This window comes from Taeniopygia guttata, chromosome 2 (assembly GCF_048771995.1).
Source record: "Taeniopygia guttata chromosome 2, bTaeGut7.mat, whole genome shotgun sequence".
Taxonomy (NCBI): domain Eukaryota; kingdom Metazoa; phylum Chordata; class Aves; order Passeriformes; family Estrildidae; genus Taeniopygia; species Taeniopygia guttata.
In genome coordinates, this window is record NC_133026.1 from 140,435,765 (window position 1) to 140,460,569 (window position 24,805).

The 24,805-nt window shown below is 42.0% G+C and overlaps 1 protein-coding gene across 15 annotated transcripts in view; it reads right to left on the reverse strand.

Moving 5' to 3' along the window:
• The window catches only part of MTSS1 (MTSS I-BAR domain containing 1), a 126,796-nt gene that overhangs the window by 12,295 nt on the left and 89,696 nt on the right, over positions 1 to 24,805 (reverse strand). For 5 of the 15 annotated variants that reach the window (XM_030266669.4, XM_030266675.4, XM_030266672.4 and 2 more), the window contains 7 exons: positions 22,387 to 22,471; positions 20,886 to 20,977; positions 19,107 to 19,181; positions 8,010 to 8,167; positions 6,651 to 6,758; positions 5,593 to 5,690; positions 3,403 to 3,613 (listed from right to left, as the gene is read on the reverse strand). In XM_030266669.4, the coding sequence (XP_030122529.4) occupies positions 3,403 to 3,613; positions 5,593 to 5,690; positions 6,651 to 6,758; positions 8,010 to 8,167; positions 19,107 to 19,181; positions 20,886 to 20,977; positions 22,387 to 22,471 (827 nt within the window). Of the gene's footprint in view, positions 1 to 3,402; positions 3,614 to 5,592; positions 5,691 to 6,650; positions 6,759 to 8,009; positions 8,168 to 13,415; positions 13,428 to 19,106; positions 19,182 to 20,885; positions 20,978 to 22,386; positions 22,472 to 24,805 lie in introns of all 15 variants that reach the window. The other 10 variants (XM_030266673.4, XM_030266667.4, XM_030266674.4 and 7 more) reach the window with 4 other exon arrangements.

Below are 24,805 nucleotides of genomic sequence, written 5' to 3' on the forward strand. Positions count from 1 at the left end.
ACAGTGCATCAACATTTTTATCTTCATTTGCTTCTTTCTCTCCCTTTGCTTTCATCTCCATGAAGTCACAAGCAGCCTGTAAAGTCCAACTGTGTGCTTCCCCCAGCATGTTCACTTCAAATCCAGTGATGACATTATCATGCCCTGAATCAAACATCACTCTTGTACTATCACATCATGTGACCACAGATACTTCCAGGCCTCCGTTTTTCTACCACACAGGGCAAGGTGTGGGTTTAGCAGCAGCAGCCACATCGATGTCCATCCAAGAGCCACTCTGTGCTTCCAGCAGGTCTGTCAGAAGGGCTTTGTATGAGGTCACTGTGGTTCATGGGCAATGCTGGCCATCCCTGACCTTACACCTGGCATTTAAATAAACTGTTCCACTCCAGAAAGAGACCTGTGATGCTTTTCCAGCTGTTCAGCTACATCCAAATGTACCCCTTTAATTATGATTAAAGCCTTTTACAGTGACCTTCCCACATGTTCAGCCATGTGCTACAGGCTAACACTTTTACTCCCAGCAACTGCAGAAAGGTAATCCTCACACACCAGTGGAAGAGCAGTCTGTTTTTATAATTGCTCTTTTTCCTATGTTCTGTGCTAAGTGTGGTAATGGTAAAGACTTACTACTCCTACTAACAACTACAGCCTGGAGAGCAATCTTCATTTTGTCAGACATCTCTCATCTGGTATTGTCTGTATCTTGTTTCAATCTCCAGTTACTCTTTGTTTGAGATTCCCACCAACTCCCCCCGCCACCTCGTCTGGGATTTTGCAGAAATTCGATTTACTTTTCAGTGACACTTGCTTGCCTAAAATATAGGCAAGCTTATATACAAAATAGCTTCACAAAAATCATATATTCACATTCCTATATGGAATTATATATAGCCCCCTACTACTTTTTTTTCTAAAACTCATTATTCAGTGAGAAAGGGCTTTGTTGATCCAACATATGCCACAGCATGTAGCTAGCAAACATCGTTAAAGTGTCCACCTGTACAAGATATACAGCTTTTAATCTCCTTTGTTGGTTCCAGAGCTTGCTTTTCTGCCTTCTCAGTGCCACTGCTAGAAACAATGTCATCAGTGTTTGAGACAGAGCAGCAGCCTCCTGCCCCCCAGCCCCGATGCTCCAAGCACAGCCCCACGGGGAGATCTGTCAGCTGGTTAGAGACACAACAGGTACCGCTGCCCACTGAACAGCGTCTGCTCAGCTCACAGCCACAGTCACCTGTCAGCACAACACACACCATTTACTTAGTGCTGAACACACAAAGCGAGACACTTAAGCAGAGATGAAGCAGCCAGGCAATGATCCGTTACCTTTTCCTCTGCGTAAAGGTAAACAGAACCAGAGACATACAGAGCACAAACCTATTTGTTATACCAACACACTACACTTGTCACACTGCTGCAGCCTTCTACAGCTCATGAAAAGCTCAAGTGATGCTTGGATCAGTTTGCAACCTTATGGACAGTTTCTAAAATGAAGTGAAAGCATATGAACTTAGCTGGTGTAAATCAGCATGACTCCCATCGACTTTCAGGATGTTCTGCCACCTGATACCAGCCTAAGTTCTCTCCTCTGATAACAGGGGAATTTGCAAAGAGAGGTGTTGGTTTTTTTCATGCTAAGAGCAATTGCAAATTTACATCCTTGTCTGCAAACATAGCATCATCATGTGGATTACTGCCCTTTTATGCAGGTGCAGTGGATACTATGAAAACCAAAGATGATGCTAGCATGTGTAACTGATGTATGTATCTTAAAAGTCAACTTCCTTACCTTGTTACTATTCCAGTTTACTTTATTATTGCTCATTTACTTTTTTGCATTTCACTTAGGTTAGCCATAGCCAATCTAAACAAAACATTCATTTTATTAGTGTGCACAAAGTTCTTCAGGATGTCATCTATTAAAAAACAGCTGCTGTGTCCAGACTGGGGACAGAAGAGGTATCATTTGAAAAGAATGCATTTCTATTAAAATGAAAGAAGGAAATAAAATTTAAAAACCATTGAGCTTCCCTTGAGAACGTGTTCCAAGCCTAAATGAACCAGTGCTGTTTTGGATGATACTTTAAAAATTTCTCTAAGGGTACTACTTACTAAATGTTCTGCCAAAGGCAAGGGTCTGTATGCTATCAAAGGTGGTCTAGGGCAGTTTCCATGGGCAGGTGACACTTGATAACCACTAACACTTGCTGACCATTAGGATTAACACTCCCCAACCATGCCTAAAAAACTACCTACTGCCCAACATGTAAAAAGGAGAGCAACTACATTTATGAAGTAAAAGACAGTTTTTCTCCAATGACCTCAGGGTGTATTAATGTAAGTAATACTCAACAACAGGACACTAGATCCTTTTCAGTTTGTAGGTAAGATTTTCAATGGGATTTATAATGTGAGAAAAACAATTCAGCCTTGTTTAAAAATATTACAGTTGCTGTGTGATTTCTTTAAAAAAAAAAACCAAAAAAACACCTAAGAGAATTCAGGTGCTGAAAGATACAGGCCACAGAGCATTGCAAATCTCTGCCTGCAGATGGCCAGTGAGTTTTTAGAGGAAGGATGCCATGAACAAATAGAGCAGCAGCTTTCTTCTGCAGACCCAAAAATGCTCAGGGGCAGTTTGCTTATATTTCTAGTGAAATCCTCTCCGTCTGACTGGCTTCAGGATGTTATTATATATGACTACACAAAAACCCATTTCTTATGAGCTCCATAAAGAATTAATAATACGTCCCATTTTCATGCAGAAACCTTATTTCTGCAAGGTCCTCAACTGAGAGTCCAAAATTCAAGTCTATCCACAGAAATGGGTGTCATAAAAAATGGCAAAACTAATTCCGTATGATAATGCTGGTGGCATTTAGAGTATCCCAGACCCATTGCAGAGGAGGACTTAAAGAAGTCTCTCTAATGCCAAAGCCACCAGTATCAGTACTGTGGCTGTCAAAAGGATGTTCTGGCATCAATATTTGCCCATTAAACAGCAAAGAGCCACCAGACATTAACCATCTGCAACCTGTGCAGGATATTAACTGGTAACCTCAGTGGGTAAAGTGAATATTATTCCCTCTATTAGGTGGGTCTTCTTGCTCTTGGTTGTCTGTGTTTATCTCAAAGTTGGGCATCTAGGCTCCCTCCAGGACCAGAGGGAAAAGTGTATAGCCCAGGAGCGACTCATCCCTTTTATGCCAAAGCAGCATAAATCACTCCAGCTAGAGGCCCAGCTTTTGGATAAATGAAATGCTCTGAGACAACCCTTACCCTCAATGTTTAATCTGATTCCAGGTACCCCAAAACCACACCAGATCCTTTTTCTGAAAGGTGAGCTAAGTTAGAGAGTCCAGCTCACACTCAGGTTTTTGTTCTCATGCTTGCACGTACCTGGTTAGGTGCTTCTGGTGGCATGGGGGATGGCGATTTGGACTGGAAAGCATCCTGGGACATGAATCCAGAATCATGGGAGGACACACTGGACAGCCTCATGGGTGCCTGCTGAGGCAGATTGGAGCTGCGATAGCGATAGTGTGAACTAGGTGAGTGCGAGTGCGAGCCACTGGACCGGGAATCACTACTGTTAACGCTGTTCAGACTGCTGTGAGAGACAAAAGGAACAGAGAAAGGAAAGGGGAGAGGAAAAGACACAAGGGCGGGGTGGGGAGAGACCCATATACAGTACAATTAACATTCCACATGTCTCTAGCAACAGGCAGCATAAACCGGAAAAGAAAAATGTTGACAAATTAAATATATATATATATATGCACATATATATCAGTAAAGAACCATAAGCAGCTGCAGTATCCCTGGCAACCAAAGAGAAAATGGCATTTTATCTTGAGTGTCAGTTAAATGATCAAATCTTAACCACTCAGACTTCAAACTCAGGCTAGGGATGAAGGAATTGCTACATGCCCTCCCTGAGCATGGCACTTCCTCAGAAAGTGTCTGCTGATGGTTCTCTCCTATTTCTGACTTACACTTGGCCCAGAGTGTCAATGGCATTTCTAGCAGGGGGACCAAAGACACTGGAGTTCATCTAAAAGTCTGCCTCTAGGCATGCTGCTGCAGACAGCCAGCAGGACAGCGTGTGAGACTTCTGAAAGCATCACCAAACTCCCACATTTCACAGTACCTGGGACACGGTTTGCCCACTTGAAGGCTTCCTACCAGATAAAGACACATGACAGCACATGGAGTGAAGCCAAGCCACTGGGTATGGAGCTTTAGTCAGTAACAAGGACAACCAAAGAATTAAACCCCAAAATTAATATCCATTAAAACAAACCAAAGTCATTTTTCAAAGGAAGAGACTGATTTCTAATCCTCAGAATCCATGAGTGACAGTAGGACATGAGAGCCAAAATGTGTGAGCTTTTGGAATTTCCTGCTGGGGTGGCTGAGCAGGACCAGCAGGATGCACCAGTTTGATGGCAGCTCCCTGCTGCACTGGCAGCAGCCTGACCTAAGGATGGCTCTCAAGGATGCACAGGTGAGGCTGCACCTCCTGTGCACCAAGGCCACGTACAAAGAAGATGTGCCAGTCAGCAGGGAGCAGAGCAAGGGGAGCTCTGCTTTGCTTCACCCACACGTCAGTCTGTGCCATACCGGTTCTACTGTACAAGAAGATAAAATTGATTACGAAGAGATGATTAATTTTTGGGGATTTTTTGCCATTTTCTTTTACAACTTCAGGATATTGCATCTTTAAGCCTGTGCTCATTGCTCTAAATATGCACATTTTCACACATATATATATATAAAAGTACGGACTTTTTTTTATATATATCTGCATGCAGAGACAAGTAGGTACATAGAAGTCGTGTTCACTTGCTCTGACATGCTGTAGGTAACTTTGCTCATACACAGGGAACCTGTAGTATGTAGATCATAAAGCAAACTGAAAGGTAGTCATTTGAGAGCAGCTAGAGAGGTGTTGAGCAGAATACACAACACGGTATCTTCCTTTTCAGTAAAAGGAAAGAGTAAATGCAGACACCAGGATATGGGGGCAACATGCTAATAAACTGTTTTATGAGAGAAAACAGTTTTTACAGAGAAAGCATAGACAGAATCCAGTGTTTCAACATATTTCAGGACAGCATTAGACAGCATTAAACAGTCAAAAAAACTTGTATCAAAAAAGCATTTCCATCTACCACTGATAGGGCAATTGTCAAGGATGTTTTTCCCCTTTTCAAATAGTTTAACTTACTGATTAGTAACAGCTACTTAGAATAATCTAAAAAGTCATCACATGAGAAACAGAAAAGGAAATTATGAACGGACAATCTCAAGAGTTTAGATCAGTACAGTCTGCTCTTTGATCCAAAATGGATTGAAGAGAACTGAATCAAAAACATCTTCATGTTGTGTTGAGTTCAAAAGTTGATCAGTCATGCCCATCCTTTTTAATATCCCCAGCACACACTTAAATGAGTAAAGACCATGAGGGACTGTTTCAGTAAGACTTGCTATTTAAGATCTAAGAATGAATACAAATCCATTTCACAGTCTGAATTTGCCTCTCTTTTCCCCCAACAGGTTAAAAATAAATATTACAAATTGACTTACCTGCAAACACTGGATTTTCTGGACATGGTAGTACTGGGAGAGGATGGAGGAGTCTGGTAAGACCAGCTGTAATCAGAACCTTTCAAATCTAAAATTACCTGATGAAAGATAATCAATAGCATCAAGGATGTGGAAAAATTTTCACCCTAGTAAAATAAAGCATCTGCTTGTCATACAACATTAATCCCTGCCACAAACTTTCAGTGCCACTTCAGTCTCAGTTCTCTACCAAAATTACACTGTATCACACAGGTGAGTCAGTTTCATCCTTGGCTTTCCCAGTATTAGCATACTTCAACACTAAGACTGCCACCATAGAAATTAAGTTCAGATCTAAATGGAAAGAAAACTTTTAGAAAGTAAAGTGGATATTTGGTTTTTTGCACTAAGGAGGCTTTTCTAGTTTTTCTTTCTTTTGTTTTGTTTGTTTTGACTTAAAAAAAATTATACAGCCTTTGAGATGAAGTACTGTAACATTTTAAACAATTAATTGAATATTTAGTATTCACCCACAACAGAGCTTTATACTTCTAGGTCAATGATAAGGTGATTTTAAAGTATGAAAAAAACCCCTGAGTTCACACAGCAGGGTTGCAGAAAAATGTCCTAAGTGGATTTGTTTAATGACACACATTTTCCTATGAATTTTAAGGACACCGTGGAAAAATGCTCAAATGTTAGACTCCATCAAGCTACACAACCCCAGCAACTTTGTGACTACAAAAAGACAGGGAGTTCAAACGTAGGGCAAGGAGATGACACTCATTTCTCAAGCACTCTCCACAGAAATCAGGCATCTTCATACCCTTCAAAGTGTTACTGCTACCACTTCACTCTGGTCTCGCCAAATATTTTAGGGGCACTCAGCCCCTGAAAAAAATGTTCACAACAAAAGAGATTTTTTTAATTGCTTATGTTGAAAATGGCCTTTCTGCTAAAAAGCTATTACAAAACATCACGTTAAAGCACTAAACACTGGTAGTCAATATTCCTCACAAGACAACAGAAAAAGCTGTGCAAGGCACAAATAAAATGTTTTCCAGGTAACAAGAGCTAACCTGTTCACTTGAGGATGGCAATTTGTGTGGATCCATGGTGAGACTTTTCAGGTCATCTGATATGGTTTGTAAATGGGTTATTTCTCCTAGCATTGATATTTCTTCTTCCTGAAAAGAAAAACAAGCCAGGATAACCACAGGCTTGGTTTTAAAAATCAGACCTCTAACACAATATATGACCTTTATCGTTTTGCTGATGACTGTGGGGATGCCCAGTAGAGCTGCATTTTCTTTCCACATTAATTATGGAAGGGTGAACATATTAATTTAGAGTTTCATAACTACTTTTAAGATTGCTATAGATTCTAAGGCCCAGAAATCTTTTCTCTCATCAACAAGCTAAGTAAGTCTAAGCCTTCTTTTTGTGACATTCAGAAAAAGAGCGTCAGTTTTGCTGCACTTGACAAATACCTAACCATTCTATGTACACTCATTAATGTGCCCTAGCAATTTTAAGCTTGAGTGTAAACAGGGGTCAAATTCACAGTTTTTGACAGTTAAGTTAAACACATTATACATGTACAGAGCATTAATAATACATCCATGATTGATTCTGGCTCAATTTACATTGACAGCTAACTCAGATGACGATTCCTGCACTGTAAAGTACCACAGTAATTCCTTAGCTACCATTTCTTCCAGGTCCTCTGAATCTGGAATTCACCTTCTCCTGCTCAGCCATGTCTTTTCTAATTCTCTAACTATGGTTTTCTATTGAGACTGATGCTCTCTGTAAACAAGCATTGGGAACATTTTCCCAGTAGGTTGGTGACCCTTCAGAAATGCATCTCACTTGCACAAAGCCATGAACAATTCCTTGTCAGGCTTCAGACTACCTGAGATGATGAAAATTTACTCAAACCTTTCCAATGAACTGAAAAACTGTCATGTAGAAGGAAAGGAGCTATCAGAAACCTGCACAGAAGCAGCCTGCAATTTGTCAGATAATGTCATTATATACTCAGGGGAGGTCTTGAAACATTTATCAGTCCTAACACTGGAGTAGGAGTAAGGAGGATTTCTATTAAAATGTGATGTTAAGAAGGAAAGCAGTGGAAAAAACTGCATTTGCAATGTCTCAGACTGGATTGCATAAAGAACACAAACTGACTTGAGTCTTCATGCTCATTGTTTACCCATCAGTCACCTTGAAGGTATTCAGTGTTTTTCACTGCTCAATTACTTCAAGCGCCTACAAGAAAGGTCCCAACTCTCACCACTTGCTAGACAGAGAGAGATACAGGCTGTATTCTGGCTCTAGAAATTAATTCCTAAAACATAACGAGATACTCTCTTCAGAGGCTTCTGGGCACTTATCTAATCTGTGAATTGTCCTGACTGAAAACGAAGAGCTCTTACGATCACAGGGCGCAGCATCGAGATGAAAGCACAGAATCGGCCGCGCTCCTCGATCAGAGCTTTTCTGACAGCTTGCTTCTCAGTTTCTTCAAGCAGCAGGTACTTATCATTGACATCTTGTAAAGCACTATCCAGCTGGGGCTGAATGTCACCCCGTCCTGTATGCAGGAAACAATCAAGAGCACATATTGTCAAAACTGTGCCTCTCCAGAGAAGATGACACGATTTTCAGCCAGCACTGCTACTGGATTGTGTTTTTGCAATTTGAGCCTCAACCAGCATTTTCCCTTCATTCAAATCAGTAAGGATGCTCCCCCCCTCAATTAAATCAAGCATTTCAAAGCATTTATTTTTTCCCCTTTTGCACAGAATAGAAATCCAGCTCAATCCAAAAGGTTTCAACAAGCCAAAGACAGCATTTTAGATAAGGACTTTATCAGAGCATTAGCTGTAGAAACTCTTCACATCATCCTTACCGAAAACCAACACCTTACTAACTGGGAGATGAAAGAACAACTTTCACAAATAAATAAACTAGCCCAGGTAAATCACTAGCCCAGGTATACTCCTCTACCTTCTTGCAGTTATGCTTACCAAGGTCCTAGTGAGAATTTTGTGGAGCCACTAAATGAATGGATCAATCTCCTATACAAAATGCTACTGTGGACATGTTACTGATCATTGGACCACTGGGTTTGAGTACTCTGCACAAACCAACTGCTTAAACCATTTTCTTCGTTCCTGAGTCCAAACTAAACCATATCTCTCAACATAGGTTTTATATTATATATATATATATATATATATATATATATATATTGGACATATATATGTGTATATATATATATATATATGTCCAATATATGTCAATGGATACAATTAAATTCCAATGTTTTGCAATAAAAAGCTTTATTATGTTAATTACAGTCAACTCATAATACCAAAACTTTCTGTGACAGCTAAGTATTCTGTGCTGACTGCTTATGCTGCATCAAGCCAAAAAAAATGTTCCTCTAGGAATTAAGAGCTGCTGCTTAGACATACTATAATCAATAACATTGCAGTTGGAAGATGATTTCATGCAGCAGACCTCAGTTGTATAAATTTGTTGCCAATCTCCCAGAAATGCCATCACATGCAATGTAACTACCAGGAACATAACACTGAAAAAATGGTGGGTGAGTTACAGGCAGCTACCCAAAATTAATTTTTTGGATGATAACCTTTCTGCACAAAGGATTTAAAGCTAAGAGCAAGAGGAAAAAAGACTCTTTATGTGTGTAGTACAAAATGCAGATGAGTCCATGTCAGGCTTAAAAAGGAAAAACCTTTGCCTTACTATTATATATATATTTCCTTAATACTGCAGAGCAAGGCAAAGCCATCAACCTCCCTGCACTGATACACAGCCAGAGCTGCAGGAAAAGAGAGCAGCGATGGAAGCAAAGAGAATTGTGCTGGCTTAGTGGAATTACAGGCTGGATATATCCAAATCTCCTCTGTAGAGAGTTAGACATAGTCCATAAAAAATGCACCGACACCCACATGCAGAGCTCTGCAATGGATCCTGGAAAAATCACATGCAGTGCAACATGGACACTGCCACTGCCAAGGCCACCTGGTACCAAACTTCCAGCAGTTTTCCTGCAGATCAGTCTGGCTGCTCTAATGTGGTTGTAAAACTTACTCAGAAGTAAATCAACTTTAAGAAGAACAGAGTCTGAAGGTCCTCTGCTTCCTCCATCAAAATCAGCATCTACCAGAAGTAAGTTATAGCAGAGTATTGGGTACCTCCCTGAAGGTCCTGTGCCTTTTTGTCTGTCACCCTCAGGAGACCCTTGGGCCTTCCTGCTTCAAGACCACTCTGTACATTTCAGTCCCTCTCCATACTCTGCCATCAGATGTAGTGGTTAAACATTTCATACTCCTCTGGAGTTGTTCTTTCAAATTCTTTAGGAAACAGAAACCTGTGATTGCTCAGGCCCTTTCTGAGTGCTGCCTGGAATTACAATGGGTAAAATAACTACCTGCTGTTCAAACCTAAATACTGGCTCACTATCACGGAGGTACCAAGTGCAAAATATATTAGCTGCAAACTAAATTGAGCACTCATTAGTTCAGCTCTGAAGAATTGCTATAAACATTCAGCTGCTCCACCATAATAATGCACATAATGCAGTAAATCTTGTTAAATGCATTTGCCTATGCAGTGAGAACACACGCACTTAAAAGCAACTGGACATCATTGACAAAGTGGGTTCAATTATAGTGAACTTTGGTACTTTCTGTGGACCTTAGAGCAGGACATCTTGGACCAGAGAAACAAGAGCAGTCAAAACCTGGGGCAAGAATAACTCTCATTTCCTTCCACCTGTGTAATTCACTCAATTCAACAAAGTCATGAGGATAATGTTCAGGCTGGTATTTTAACCCTTTGGCCAAAGCATGTGTAAAACGAAACCACTCTCCAACTTCCTCTGTACCTCTACAAAATTCCCATTTTATTTCTTCCAGTGAGTCAGTACAGCAACAGACACTCACCAGTATTTGTAGTCTCACCAGTATTTTCACAGACCTGTTTTTATGCTCAGGGGCATTTGGGCAGTCTGTGAAAACACAGAAGCTGTCTCAGGTATAATTCCGAGCAGGAAACAAGCTTAGGTGAATCATTCAGATGAAGCTCTGAAGTCAGATGTTTACAGATGAATACAGTTTTCTCCTGGTGACTTCTCATAACTCATATTTTAAGAGGAGGAAAGCTTTATCAACATCCTTTGAAAGCTGCACAATGCAGACATCAATCTAGCAAGTCTTTTGAAAGCAGGCATAGCTCTTCCCACTCCCTGAATCGCCAGCTGCACTCAGCTCAGGAAATTTGAGGGATGAGATCTCTGCCTAATTGGACCAGTTTCCTTTGCTAAGCAGTGCAGAGCACATCCCTACAGCAGCACTCCTACACCCAGAGAACACCACAGGTGTGAGGGCCAACTGCTGACCACCTCTGCTCCTCAAGACACCTTGGGTCTCCACTGATTTGAATCTGCTACTTATCTCAGCAGGGAGTATCGACCACTGGAGAGCAGTGCAGTTCTTTTCCTCCCTGAACGACACGGATAAGGTTAATTGGCCAAAGCAGCATTTTTGATTGCAGTATATTTGCTGTGGTCACAAGGCACACTTTCAAGAGGAACATCAGCAAGTGATTATTCCCTCCAGTAGACATTCTCTGGCCTTTAGGCTATGCATTCCAAAACACTTCCACACCAACACAACTACCACAATGACGTAAGATAGTTCCAGAAGAGCCTTATCATGCAGCAGCTGTGGAAGTGCACCTGGAAGGACACTCCTGGCCCAGCTGCAGGCAGGTTTGAGTGACCCACCACAGCAACCAGCAACAGCAATGGTCAAAAGCATCCAATGTAGTCACAGGTCACCGATCTGCAACCAGGCTGACATATGGGAGGTAGGGATGTCTTTGCAGAGCATGTTCAGCTGCACCCAGAAGAACAAGTCAACAACCTGAACACTGAGGAGGAATTCAAATCCAGCCTTTGTCAAAGAGGAGCTCTGGTGAAGCAGAGAGGAGCACAAATGCAAGACCAGAAGCTGTGGATGGAATTCTCCAACAACACCATGCTCCAACAGCCTGGTGACCGACAGCTGGACACAGGCATGTGACAGCTAATCATGTGCAGGGAGCTGAACTGCGGCTCATCAAACGTAACATGGATCTGCTGCTACTTCAAGGACAGTCTCAATGTCATCCTCACAGCAGGTGCTTTACATCATTACCATGACATGCAAGTGCTTTAGAGGACCAACATGCAATAGAACTTGCATTTTACAGTATTTTGTGTGAATCCTGGCTGAAAGCCTCATGCAAATTTTAAAATAAAAAATCAAATTATTGTTCAAAAAAATCTGTAGTAAATGAAAAATATTAGGGAAAAAAGAAAAGGAAACCTAATTTTCAACACCATTTCATGCCTATATTTTATAAGACATACTAGCAAAACTCTCAGCAACACCAAATAATTTTAAAATTCTCTCTGTGCAAGTTGGACTGCTGAAGTAATGCTGTTACTGACAATGCAATGCAGCAAATATTGGTAGAATTACTGTTTTCCATGTCCTCACAGAAAGACTGCTCCCTTCTACTTTTTTAAGCATCTGCACAGAACTTCAATGTTCAATATTGGTCACTTGACTGAGTGGCAGAATTTACCCGGTATGAGACAATGCTGAGTCCACCTCTACTTGTACAAATCAAAGCAGGCTCCAAGTCAGCCATTCCCAAACCACCTTCTTTACAAGAGCACACGCGCTCCAGCTGCCAGAATGAACAAGCTCTTATAAGTTTTGCACAATAAAGCCAACAAATGAACTAATAAGGACCTGTGCTGAGAACAGAAGAATTCTGTCACCATAAACCTCATAATTGGGTTTAACCTCAGACTCCTTCAGAAACCAAATCTGAGTCTTTTTTTTGGCTACTGGAGATCTGAGTCAGCTGCTCATGTTCAAAAGTGCAAAGTTTTGCCTTAACAGGAAAGCTACAAGTTGCCAAATGGCATTTATAGATTGAATTACAAACCAGGAAAACCACAATGCGTGGTTTCAAAAAATGGGGACAAGCAGCAGCCTCAAAAAGGCCCAGCTCCAGGAACCCACTGGAGGTGTCTTGTTTGAGAGCTTGCTGATTTATCAATTGAGGCTTCTCCCAAAGGCAACACCTACATCACCACACTTACAAGTGCAGGTATGAGTACTTTGCTCAGATTCAGAAACACCATGCTTCATTCACAATGGGATCTCAAGGCAGCTACTTTAAATTTGCAAAATAGCTGAAACAGCACCCCAATTTAAACATATTTGAGATGTGATCAGGCAACAAGAGACAATTGTGATGCTGAATTCCAACAATTTCCCCAGCATGAAGCAAATATAGTGATTTATCTATCAGGTAAGAAAGATGCATGCGATTTTCATAAAAAAGGGAGTTTGGATCACAGGTTACAAAGACCAACATTAAGGACTTTAGGCTCTAGACTTTAAAAGTCATATTAACAATAAGATACTCAATTATTTGAACATCACCTTGATGACATGTCTATTCCATTTAACTTCTCTCCCAGCTGTGACAAGATTTATCTGTCCATGTTATCCCTTTCTAAAATAAACCAGAGGTTTATCCACAAGACTGGTTTTCTTCTTTTACAGTGTTCCAATTAGATGCCAAAAGAAAATAAATCAAAAGATGGTTTGTTCATCAAGATTAGGCAATATCTTAGTTGCATTAGAAATTAAAGTCTAGGCAGTTAGTGGAGACCAGACACCATAAAGAGGCCACAGCAAGGGCTACAATAAACCAGCCACCAGGGTCACAGCATGGCACAGACTTACCCAGAGCCTCAGCTGTCAGGCACGTGCGCATGGTGAGAAATTGCAGGACACAAAATTGACACAGAAAGGAAAATAAAAAAAGTCAAACTGGTATTCCAGCATTCCTAGAATTTAGACATTATCATCAGCGCCAAGACAAGATAGGAGTAGTTTGGACTAGACTATTTTGACTTCTTCTGCTGCTGATAAAGACAAATGTATTAGTTTTGCATCCTGGTGAGCTGTTGCAAATGAAAACCACACAGTTTAGACTCCTCAGTGAGAAGGTGTAACCTGTGCTTCAGAGAAAGTGCACAACACGGATAACCAGACTCTGGTCAAGTGGCACAAATCATCCCCTCGCAGGGAAGAAGGAACTCAAACATGCAGAACTCTAGACTGATGCTGTGTGAGTAACCACAGCACTTCTTGATGTTCTCTACTGCAATTACATTAACAGATTGCTAATTAAACAAAAACCTAATTGCTGATGCAATGTGGAAGAACATCAAAAAGATTAAATATGATATGTGTACTTTAATTAAAAAGACTTTATATAATAAAATTTTGCAATAAAACTGGCTTGCTGTCAAAAAGAGGGGAACTATCAAGAGGCCTTCAAAACTCAAGGAATGAAAGTAAATCAAAGAAATGTCTTCAGTCACTGATTTAGCAGCATGTCTTCACTGCATTTTTGTAAAGGAGAGCTCACATTATAAGCTTGCAGGGGAAAAAACCCTAAAACAACAAAACTCACAAAAAAGCCCTGCAGGCACCATGGCCTCATCCACACAGGATTTTTTTCTAGCAAAAGATAAGGATAATTTGCTCATTAGCTTCCCTCCTTCCGAGCTGCATCTTACTGACTCCACAGAGTTTTGGCTCTCACTTCAGTAATGGTGGCACACTTGATCAATTTAGAGGAATGAGGCTCCCTCCTGGGGAGGAAGGCTCTGGCCAGGGATTCTCCCCCTCCAGCCTGCCACTCCAGATGGGGCAAGTGCCACAGAAGGAGTGCAAAGTGCCTGAATGAGAGGGTCAGCACTTGCTGTAAGAACTGAGACAGTCTTCAGTTATAATTGCATTGAAGAGCTTTATGCTTTTTAGTTTAGAGTCACGGGCTTTGCATACCCATCCTTGAGAGCATTCTAACAATATTACAAAGACCAGAGGATAACAAAAAAAAAAAAAAACACCTAAAAAAAGGCTCTAAAACACAAAGACATCATCTTTGCTAACCAGGAGGAAGGAAAAGCACTTTTGGTAGTATTACAGCAAATGAATAATCACGTTCTACAGGAAATTAAAAATCATGTTCTCTTCTCTGAATTTCATTAGAATCAAAGAATACTTTCCAAAACTGCTGCATACTCAAAAGGAACGACTGCCAGTTTCGATACTCAGCATTGATGGGGACACAAGAAGAAATGTTGTATTGAATGTTAAGGGAATTCTGCAGAAACTTCTACATGTCTAACAGATAAAACTCAGTTTTCTTATTAACATGTGTTATATTATTAGGAGTGTTACATCCAACAGCTTCTTACACATACACTTGGATTTAAACATTTTCCTCAAAGCTCAAACAGTGTCACATGAAGAACCTGAAAATTAAACCTACCAGTCATGTTATAGGTAGGAGGGAAACCTGTTTATTTATTCATTAATAGCCAAGCTGAAATACAGAAAATAGACCCAACATGCACTCCAGATTTTACACATTCAGATATATTTTAATTTAATCACTTGATCATTTCTTCTTCAAGAATCATGCATTTTGTTGACCTTCCCAAATGGTTACATGCAGAGCCACAGCTGCTGACTTTCTCTAGATTCAATATAGCATCAACAGCTCCTAGCAGCTATGGATCCACTTGTGAGGCCCTGAATCAGCAAAAACCTAAACATGGAATTTATTTTAAGTATATGCATAATTATTCTGCTGACTCAGGTTAGCTGGGCTGATTTCTGATGGCCAGTGTTTGTCTGAAAACAAAGAGCAATTTAGAAGATGTCTGCAATTCCATGCACTACACAACTTCATCTGTTCAGACACGAGCAAAGTGTCAACGCTGGGGTGGGCAACAAGCCCTAGGGGCCTGTTCCCAGTGGGTGTAAGGAGGCCTTGAGGAAGAACCTTGAAGATCCCCATGAGACCCTCAGGGACTGCATGAATCAGGGAGGTGCACCAGGATCCTATTTAAGATGACATAGATTTAGCTTCAGGTGGATCTTTTTTTAATAATTAAAGGCAACAAATAGGGTAAAAATTTTCTCAGTGAGTCTTTTGAAATGCAAGACCTTCGTTTCACAGTTGTGTCACTTTAGTAAAAATATCCTAACAAACTTCCAGAAGGGACCCTGGACTTCCTTCTGTTTTATTTGGAAAGTTTGGTGTTTTCCAGATCACTTCAAGCTTTGGAAAGACCCTTATAGCAATGAACATACTTACTCTGCAAACATAATTTCTAATACGTGATCTTAAATGCCCGGCCTGAACGCTGACCTTGGCCACATGGAACAGGAACAAACAGAGCACGCAGAAGCCATGGAACAGGCAAACAAACCCCCGTGGGTTCAGCACCCCAGAGCTAAGGCAGGGAGCCCAACCTGCAGCACTCCTGCCAGGACAAGCCACACAGCTCAGGACCCTCCTTCCTAAACGTCCTTGGGCTGCAGGCAAGGAGCAAGGAGCTGCTGTGCATGCTGCAGCATCAGCTGTGAGAGACAGCCCTGCAGCCTGTCAGGGCCAGGGGACACCACTGCCAGGATGTGAATGAGGAAAGGAGAGGCTTATAGTTGAGCTCCTCCATCTGGAGCTGCCCAAAGCAGAAGAGAAACACTTTGCCATAAGGTCAGATGGGAAATAGCAGAATAAGCTTAAAGGACCTTTACAGTAGCATGCACAGTGTTGAAGCAAATCCAGGATTCAGCAAACATCCCGCTTGCCCACAGGCAATCATAAAGTTAATTCAAAAGTATTCTTACAAATGCTAGGAAGGGAATGAATTGGTTGTTTTATTTAGAGTTTCCATAGGTGAGTCAGTAACTTTACAGAAATATCAAAGGGACAGGTCCTGCTTGAGGAAGAACAGAACAAAAAAAGTCTGTAAGACAGATAAACAGGAGACTTGAAGGCACAGGAAACCATTCATGCACTCAGCCACATGCCTGCCAGTATAGTTTTCCCATAGTTCAAACCTCATTTGTGTCCTAAAGCAGAATCACTTCTGCAGCTTTATCATGTTACGAAATAAACCCTTTCTTGATCTTTCTTTTATCCCTCAGTAAAAGGAAGAGCAACATACTTCACACACAGGACATTGAACAGATCTGTCAAGATGGGTACATACAAAAACATTTTCACAACAACATTTGACATTGCAGTGAGACCAAAGCTTTATTTCCTCAAGACAGAGATCAAAACAACAACGAGGAGAAAAGGCATCTGCTCCTGTTTTTTCCTTCTAGCTTAAACATTGTTGATACTTGCAAGAAGGCAAGGAGAACTTCCTCCCATCCCCTGACTACTCCTGCTGGGGCCAACAGCTTTGAGCATTCATATTCACAGCCTTACAAACCATGGCCTCCTCACATCTCTCCTCCCCAGGGGCCATAAGAACAACTCGCAGCTCCTCACAAATATTGCAGCTCCTTCTTTTCCCTGTACTGGCTACCTGTGAGTCCTCAGCTCTACACCTGCCCCATACACTCAACCCCCAGCAAACACCATGAGTCTGACAGCAGCTCCAAGAGGGACAGCACAGAAATACAGCATCTTCACCACTACTCCAAAAGAACATCATAATGGCAAAATTAAGCAAGGGAATTAGATTAAAAAAAAAGAAAAAAAGAAACAAAACTTCAATCACATTATGGCTGCTACAACAATGATGGCAAAATGAGGCCGGTTCCACTCCTCACTAAAAGATATTTAATCCTAAAGGAGGACAAAACACCAGTTTCCTGACTCTCATCATGAGACTTGGCTCACATTTGAGGAGGGGGATATGAAAGCAGAAAATTCAAGGACCAAGTCTGCTTGCTTTAACCACTGCTAACAGATGCAGGTGGTATCTGTAGTACAAGAACAGTGGGTTGTATTTTTTTTTTTTCCAGCAGCTTTTAAGTACTTCTCTTTCCTCTTCACATTTCACAGAAAATTATGTCTCCTCCTTCAATATTGCAGTGATTTATTGAACACTCAGAAGCAGGATTAAGGGGAGGTGGAGCCAGACACCTGTCAATCTATAGAAACAGGCTCAAAAAATGGCCCCCTCCTCACAGATCCCAGACATCCACCCAAACCATTCCACGCTTTTAAGTTTTCCTCAGTGCTTACCTACCATGCACTGATGGGTTGTTTGTATCACACAAGGACAAGAAGAAATAAGACTAGAAAAGGTGGGGGAGAGACAGGAGGAGACATGGAAGGAATATCACAAACTCTATAAAGCTGTTGGTCTGCAGTCAGACATTTCATCACACAAAATGACAAACATGTTTATGCATTACCCAAAAATAAGATCCTAACTCAAAAAGTCATAGTCCCCTAATGATCATCATTCTGATTTAGAACACTGAACTGACAGACACAGAACCTACCCAGCTAAGCTCCCTCTTGATGGCTTTCATTTCCCCTTTCCTCATTTCTTATCTAAAGTCAGCTAACATTCAAGAGCAGTTTTCCAGTCATCTGGCTTTCTACCAGTGGGATTATTGATTCACCTACATGGAAGGACAGTTAGAGACAGGTCACCTGTTCTAGGTAACACACAATTTGAAAATTTCAAGAAACTCCCCACTCCAGCATTTATTTTGCTTGTCTCTGGGTTCATAGGTTTTAGGCAGGAAGGGAAGGACAAGTTTCAAGCTGCAGCCTGAGAGCTGCTCGAAGCACACTTCTGACCCATCTGGGAAGAGCCCAGTGCAGGAAATGGAATCAGGAAGTCTCTGTACAAGGTCCCTATCAATGTTCCAAAGCCTGGTGGGGTTTGCACTTGGCCAAGTAAAACCCTTACTGATGGCAGTGCTGCAGCTAGCAGTGCTGCATGTTTCCATCAAAACAGTGATGAAACCCCTATGACAAGGTGGAGGTGGAAGAGCAACAGAAGCATGAGATACAGCTGATAAAAAAGGCAAATTGTCTTTTAGGAAAATTCCCTTTTTCTTCTCAATCATCTTTAGTTTTCTATGATTGCAAAGAGCCCTTCTCCCCAAAAACAACCCATGCCACTGTCTCAGTCTGATCAATAAAGTAAGGTTTAGGAGATTACAGGCTGTTAAAAAAAAGAAAAAAGAGGAAAAGTGACAGAAAGGAAGAACAGTGAGAAATGTTAATAGTTAGGGGACATTTACATAATGGCTTTTTTTATATGATTCTAAAAGATTCTAGAAATTTTTAAAGGTATCTGCACAAGTCATATTAAGAGTGTCAGTGTTCCTAAAAAGAAAAAGTTAGCAGTAAGGGCTCTATTTTAAAGCATGATTGACTTTGCACAAGCAGTTCTAAGGCTTTTGTACAATAACAGCAGACAGCAGCTTCAGATATGATTTAAATGACACATAGTAATTGGATCCTAGTGCCCAAGTAGGTACCAGGAATACATTAGAGGAGCAGGATCATTACAGTAGAAAGTTCTATCACTGTTCAATCTTTGTTAATGAGCACAGCTCAGAAGACTGTTAACAATACAGTATGAAGCAAGTTACCTTTCTTGGCTTTCTTCTGTAGCTTCAGTGTATCAGACGATTTCTTTTTTATCTCTTGGCGGGCTTTTTTGTATTCTAAAAAACACACACAATCTCTATTGTCAATATAATCAATGTCAAAATGAATGTTTTTCATATAAAAGGCTACCTTTAAAGACATTAGACTACAAACTTTTAGAGAACAGCTACTGTTAAACAAAGAGGCTTTAGAACTCACATTTTGCAAAGCCTATACATTTGGCTTAATATAACATTTTAGGGTGTGAGCACATTCACATACCAAAATCTTATTCAAATAAACAAAGCCTTTACAGAAATAACAACTGAGAACACAGTACAAAATTAGAGTGCTTTTCATTTCATCCACTCTCAGGAATGGAAAACAGAGATGACAGGTTTCTCGAAACATCTGTTTGTAAAAAAACAGCTATCCAGAAATGGCAAGGCAGAGAAAATCCTGTGATCCCTCTCCAGCATGAGAGTCAGGCAGAGGAAGAGGGTACTAAAACTCTGCCCAAGGAAGGGTCACATTGCCAGCTCCTTCTGATGAAGTGGAGCACACTACACTTGTCCTCATTTTCAGATGAGCTGCACATCCTAGGAGAATTAAAATCCCAGAACAAAATATTCAACCTCTAGTGCAGGAACACTAAAGGTACCACATATGAAAACTGATACTTAAAAAAAAAAAAAAAAAAAAAAAAGATACAAGGCATGTATGCATGTATATACATGTACACATATACTTTAACAAAGGAGATCAGTGTTACTACCCTTCTGTAGATGAAAAACAGAAGCAGATTCATGGCAGGCACAAGAACTGTACTGAGGCCAACTGCATTCCCAACACCCAAGTCTGCCCAGTAAGCTCTAAATCTCACTGCCACCTTGGCCTGGGTCACCCCTACTGCCCATGACCCCATGTGACTCCTCTCTCCTGCTCACTACATGCTTATCACTCTGCAGCAAAAGACAGGAAGTTTTTCAGGAGCTGCTGATTCAACTGCTTCTATTTGCCCACAGTAATGATGGGGCAAGAAGAAAATCCTCTTTTAGAGGTCAAGCCCACTCCTTCCTATCAGTTTCCATGGTGGTGCTGCTTCTTTCAGACATAACGAAAGTCTTAAATTTTCAAGGGTCAGTCAGTGGTGAACTGCAACCTGCTTTCAGCAGCTGTGCTAGAGGGCCACCCTTCCCAGCATCTACCAACATGTGCTTGCTGTGCAAGACTTGGCTGCCTGCTGCTCACTTCCCAGGAAAGCCTCTGGAGCCATCATCACCCCAGCAGCCCAGGGCATCCCCTGTCCCATAGCAGAGCTCTCCTGCTCCACAGGTGCATTTTCTGTATGGCATCAGGTACAAAATAACCACGCTCAGTGTTTCACACGGCTGTGCGTTCTCTGGAGGACACTCTGGCTGAGGCATAACATGATCTTACAAGCTGCTTTTAACAATACCCCAGGGCTTTGCAGGGATAGATGTGGCATCTCCAATCCTCAGCTCATACAGGGAGAGTGGGCTAACAGAGTTAAACCCAATCACTGCTTATCAGTCTAGAAAAACATCCCACCCCCGGGGTCCAGCAAACTAAACCTCCAAAATGCATACAGCAAGGGTTAAATTTTTGTTAGGCACTTTGGGACAGAAGTGTTTCAGAAGAGAAAAACTGCTATACATATTTAAGCATGTTATTCAGTTCTCCAGTACAAACATGAAAAGAGGAAGCAAAACTGATATTACAATCTTACTCCTATTAAAGAATTCTTCCTCTGTAACTACCTTTTGCATGGTCTTTATCCAGCTGATTGGCCACTTTCTTCCACTCTTCCATCTGTTCTTGAAGTGGGTTTATCAGACAGTCAATTAAAGCACTAATTTTGTTGGAAAAACACAAAGAGCAATCAAATCCTGCAGATGCCCTTATTCTTACAGAGAGAGCCAAGGTCAATAGTGGAGTATTTTTACTTTTTGCTGTGACAGCTACCAATGTCACAATGTGACTATCAGAAGATAAAAATATTTAAATGTTTACACTAGAGAAAGCAAAAGAAAAAAGCAGATTAAAAAAAAATCCACATCACAAAATAACCAGAATTACAAAAGCTCTGGACAGTGAGAAACAGAGAGCAAAGCAGAGGAGTGACCCGAAACAGTTCAGAGTAAACAGATCCTACTCAACTGTCACACAATTTAAATGAAAACTCTGGAGACCAGAAAGGTTCATGCAGCCATGGAGATTATAAATAGCACATGTGTATACACAAAAAGACAGAGCAGCTGTACAAGAGAACAATATCGTGCCCAGTGATGTGCCTCACCTCACACTGGTGGAGTCCTTGATACAGTACCACTAATGCTCCACTAGTTACTGAGATTGGTATCAAACCATTTAAACAGCTAACTCTGTGGTAACTGGAGGCTAAAATTGTATTCTCATGGCCAATTTCATAAATAGCTTTATTTTAAAGTAATCACAGAATAATCATAGAATGTCTTGGATTGGAAGGGACAAGGTCATCTGCTTCCAACCACCCTGCCATGGCCAAAGACACTTTCCACCAGACCAAGCTGCTTATACCATCCAACCTGGCTTTGAACACTTTCAAGGATGGAGGGAAAAGGGAAAAAAACATAGCAGGTCATCAGGCAAATGGTGAAGCACCATTTTTGTTCAACTAAGGTCATGTGTAACTTTTAAGTCTGGTTCAAAAAGGCACACAGACAAACTACTACTAACTATTGAAGTAGATTGTTTTTGTACAGCCCAGGCTGCACGAGTTAATGCTCTCTCATTACCTCTGCAGTCCAACTTCAACTGCAAAAACAGGATGAGAGAATTTGCATTTCCTATATTGCTCTGCTGAAGGTTTGTGTCTTGGCCACAAGCTATTTGGGCTTTGCAGTAAGCTAAGGAAGCAGCACAACACTTGCTGCTGCTGCCTGTTTAAAATCTAGTGACAAAGCTTAAAGTCCTGAAACAAAGACAGGTCAGTTGGTCACATCAGCAGCTGCCTGCTCAGCACTGAGCAACAGGGACTGACAGTGGGAATTTATAGCATTTAGAGGTGATTCGAGGTGAACTGGCCCAGCCCCATAAATGTGCAGTGAAACCCAGCATGTTCACAGCACCTAATGTGCTGCAGGGAGAAAACAACTGCTGCTCTCAGTGACATGGGCAGAGGTCAGCTGAGAAGCCAATGCTGATGAACAGCTTCAGATATTCCCCAGCAGCACATGAAAGAGAAACCTCCAGTGCTGGACCAGGTATGGAGCCACTCACCTTGAGAACTGCCTGAGTTTGGACTCTATACTTCTGTGTCTCATACACATCCTGGTGAGAGCAGACCCAATCTCTCTGGTACCACCTGAAAAACAAAAACCAAAAGGCAGGTGAGACCCCTGATGAGATTCCTGCCTGTGGTGTAGAGGCATAACAACCACGAGGGGGGTGCCAACTCTTCCAGAGCAATGTAAAACAGATTAATAATGTGTATAATCAATTAGGTTATTAACGGGGCAGATCTCAGTGGTAACTGCCACCCCAGGAAGAGATTAATTCCTGTTCACCTAGAGACCAGAACCGAGCAACCAAACACAATTACAACACAGTTCTTCCAGGCACCTTCTGTGCCATGAGGCTCAACCCCACAGCAGAAGACTTGAAAGAAAAGGGTTTGAGATACCAAAAGCCAAGCAGCACAGCTGTCACGGGAGTGGACATCTGTGAACAAATTATTTCCACGTTTGAGAAGCAGACCTATGGGATTCGATGCAATTTTCCTGTCCCTGGGTTCTTTACCCCAAAGCTCAAAGGGCTCGGCCGCCGCAGGGCCCGGCCCGGCTCCCGGCGCGCTCCGGGCACCGCCAGCAGGTGGCGCCGTTGGCCAGGCGGGACAAGATCCCCGCTGGGCCGAGGGCTCCGCCCGCTGCTCCCGATCCTGCCCGGCTCCCGATCCTGCCCTGCTCCCGCTGCTGCCCGGCTCCCGCTGCTCCCGGTCCTGCCCGGCTCCCGGTCCTGCCCGGCTCCCGAGCCTGCCCGGCTCCCGATCCTGCCCTGCTCCCGATCCTGCCCGGCTGCTCCCGATCCTGCCCGGCTCCCGATCCTGCCCGGCTGCTCCCGATCCTGCCCGGCTGCTCCCGATCCTGCCCGGCTCCCGAGCCTGCCCTGCTCCCGATCCTGCCCGGCTCCCTCTGCTCCGGCTGCTCCCGATCCAGCCCGGCTCCCGATCCTGCCCTGCTCCCGATCCTGACCGGCTCCCGAGCCTGCCCTGCTCCCGCTGCTCCGGCTGCTCCCGATCCTGCCCGGCTCCCGATCCTGCCCGGCTCCCGATCCTGCCCGGCTCCTGAGCCTGCCCGGCTGCTCCCGATCCTGCCCGGCTCCCGCTGCTCCCGATCCTGCCCTGCTCCCGATCCTGCCCGGCTCCCGCTGCTCCCCTTCCAGCCCCGCTGCACCCCGCAGCACCAGCTCCAATCAGCCCATTCAACCGCGACATAACTTTGTTTCCCTTAGTGTTGGTACTTGTTTAGTTCCCATTTGCAAATCTACTATTTCAGAACACAAACATCAACCCCCTTACGAACTGCTTCCCAGCTATAGTACACTCTGGAAGACTGAATATATCAGCATCTCTTTAGAAGTCTTATTTGATTATTAAAATAACCTAAGACTTGTATCATAGAGTAAAATCTTCCCTAGGCGTTAAAAATAGTATTGACTCAAGTTAAAAAAAAATCTCCCTAAAAAACGTTAACATGTTTGATAATTTTGATTTTTTTTAAACCTGGAATCAAGTCACCATCTTCCCGCATTCTTGCAGAATTAAATCCTGTGCCCACGAAATGGCTCTGGAACAAAGACACTACGTAACTGGAACAAATTGTGGCTATTTTATATTGTTCAAAATGATAAACATGAAGTCCTTTGTCACTGATTAATCATGTTTTTATACAGAGCTTTTGAAACTATTATTTGGTAACATTAAAGAGCTGTAGCCTCCTTGCATACAGGTGGGAAAAGCTCACAGACTCCAGGCTGGATCTGTACCCATCTCTTCCAGTGATGCTGCACTTGAAGAAGACACTCCAGTAACTCAAAAAAGCAATATAGAAGATGGAGAGAGATGTAACAGAGAGGAAGCAAGTGGAAAAAGGGGACAGCACCCAAAAAGAGTGCACCCAAAACACGGGCATTTTTCTCTGGATCCATTGCCAAATAAAAGTAATTTTATTTCAGAGGCTATATGGTACACAACTGCAACGGCAGAGAAGAAGAAATGAACCAAAAATTTGCCTGGCTACCAGCAGCAAGTTGAAGCAATAAGTAGGTTTTTAAGGATGAAAACTCACTGAAATACTGAAATATTAAGGACCATCAATGGTTAAGTGGCACTGCTTTCCTATACCTGTTGTACCAAAAAAAGAAGGGTCGTATCAGAACAATAAAAAGGAAACTGTGTGTTTGGGGAGGCTAGGAAACAAGGGTCAGTTAATATTAACATTAAATTCCAAGGTAACAGAATTCTAAGTTAAACACAATCAACCAAAGTACAAATATATCCCCTCAACACATAATACAGATGGATGGGCAAGGTCAGCAGAACAGCCAAACGAAGTTCAGAGTAAAAAAAAAAAAAAATCAAAAGAAACCGCAACAAAATAAATTAAGCCTGGAATAAAGAGGTTTGTCCATGGAAAAAACT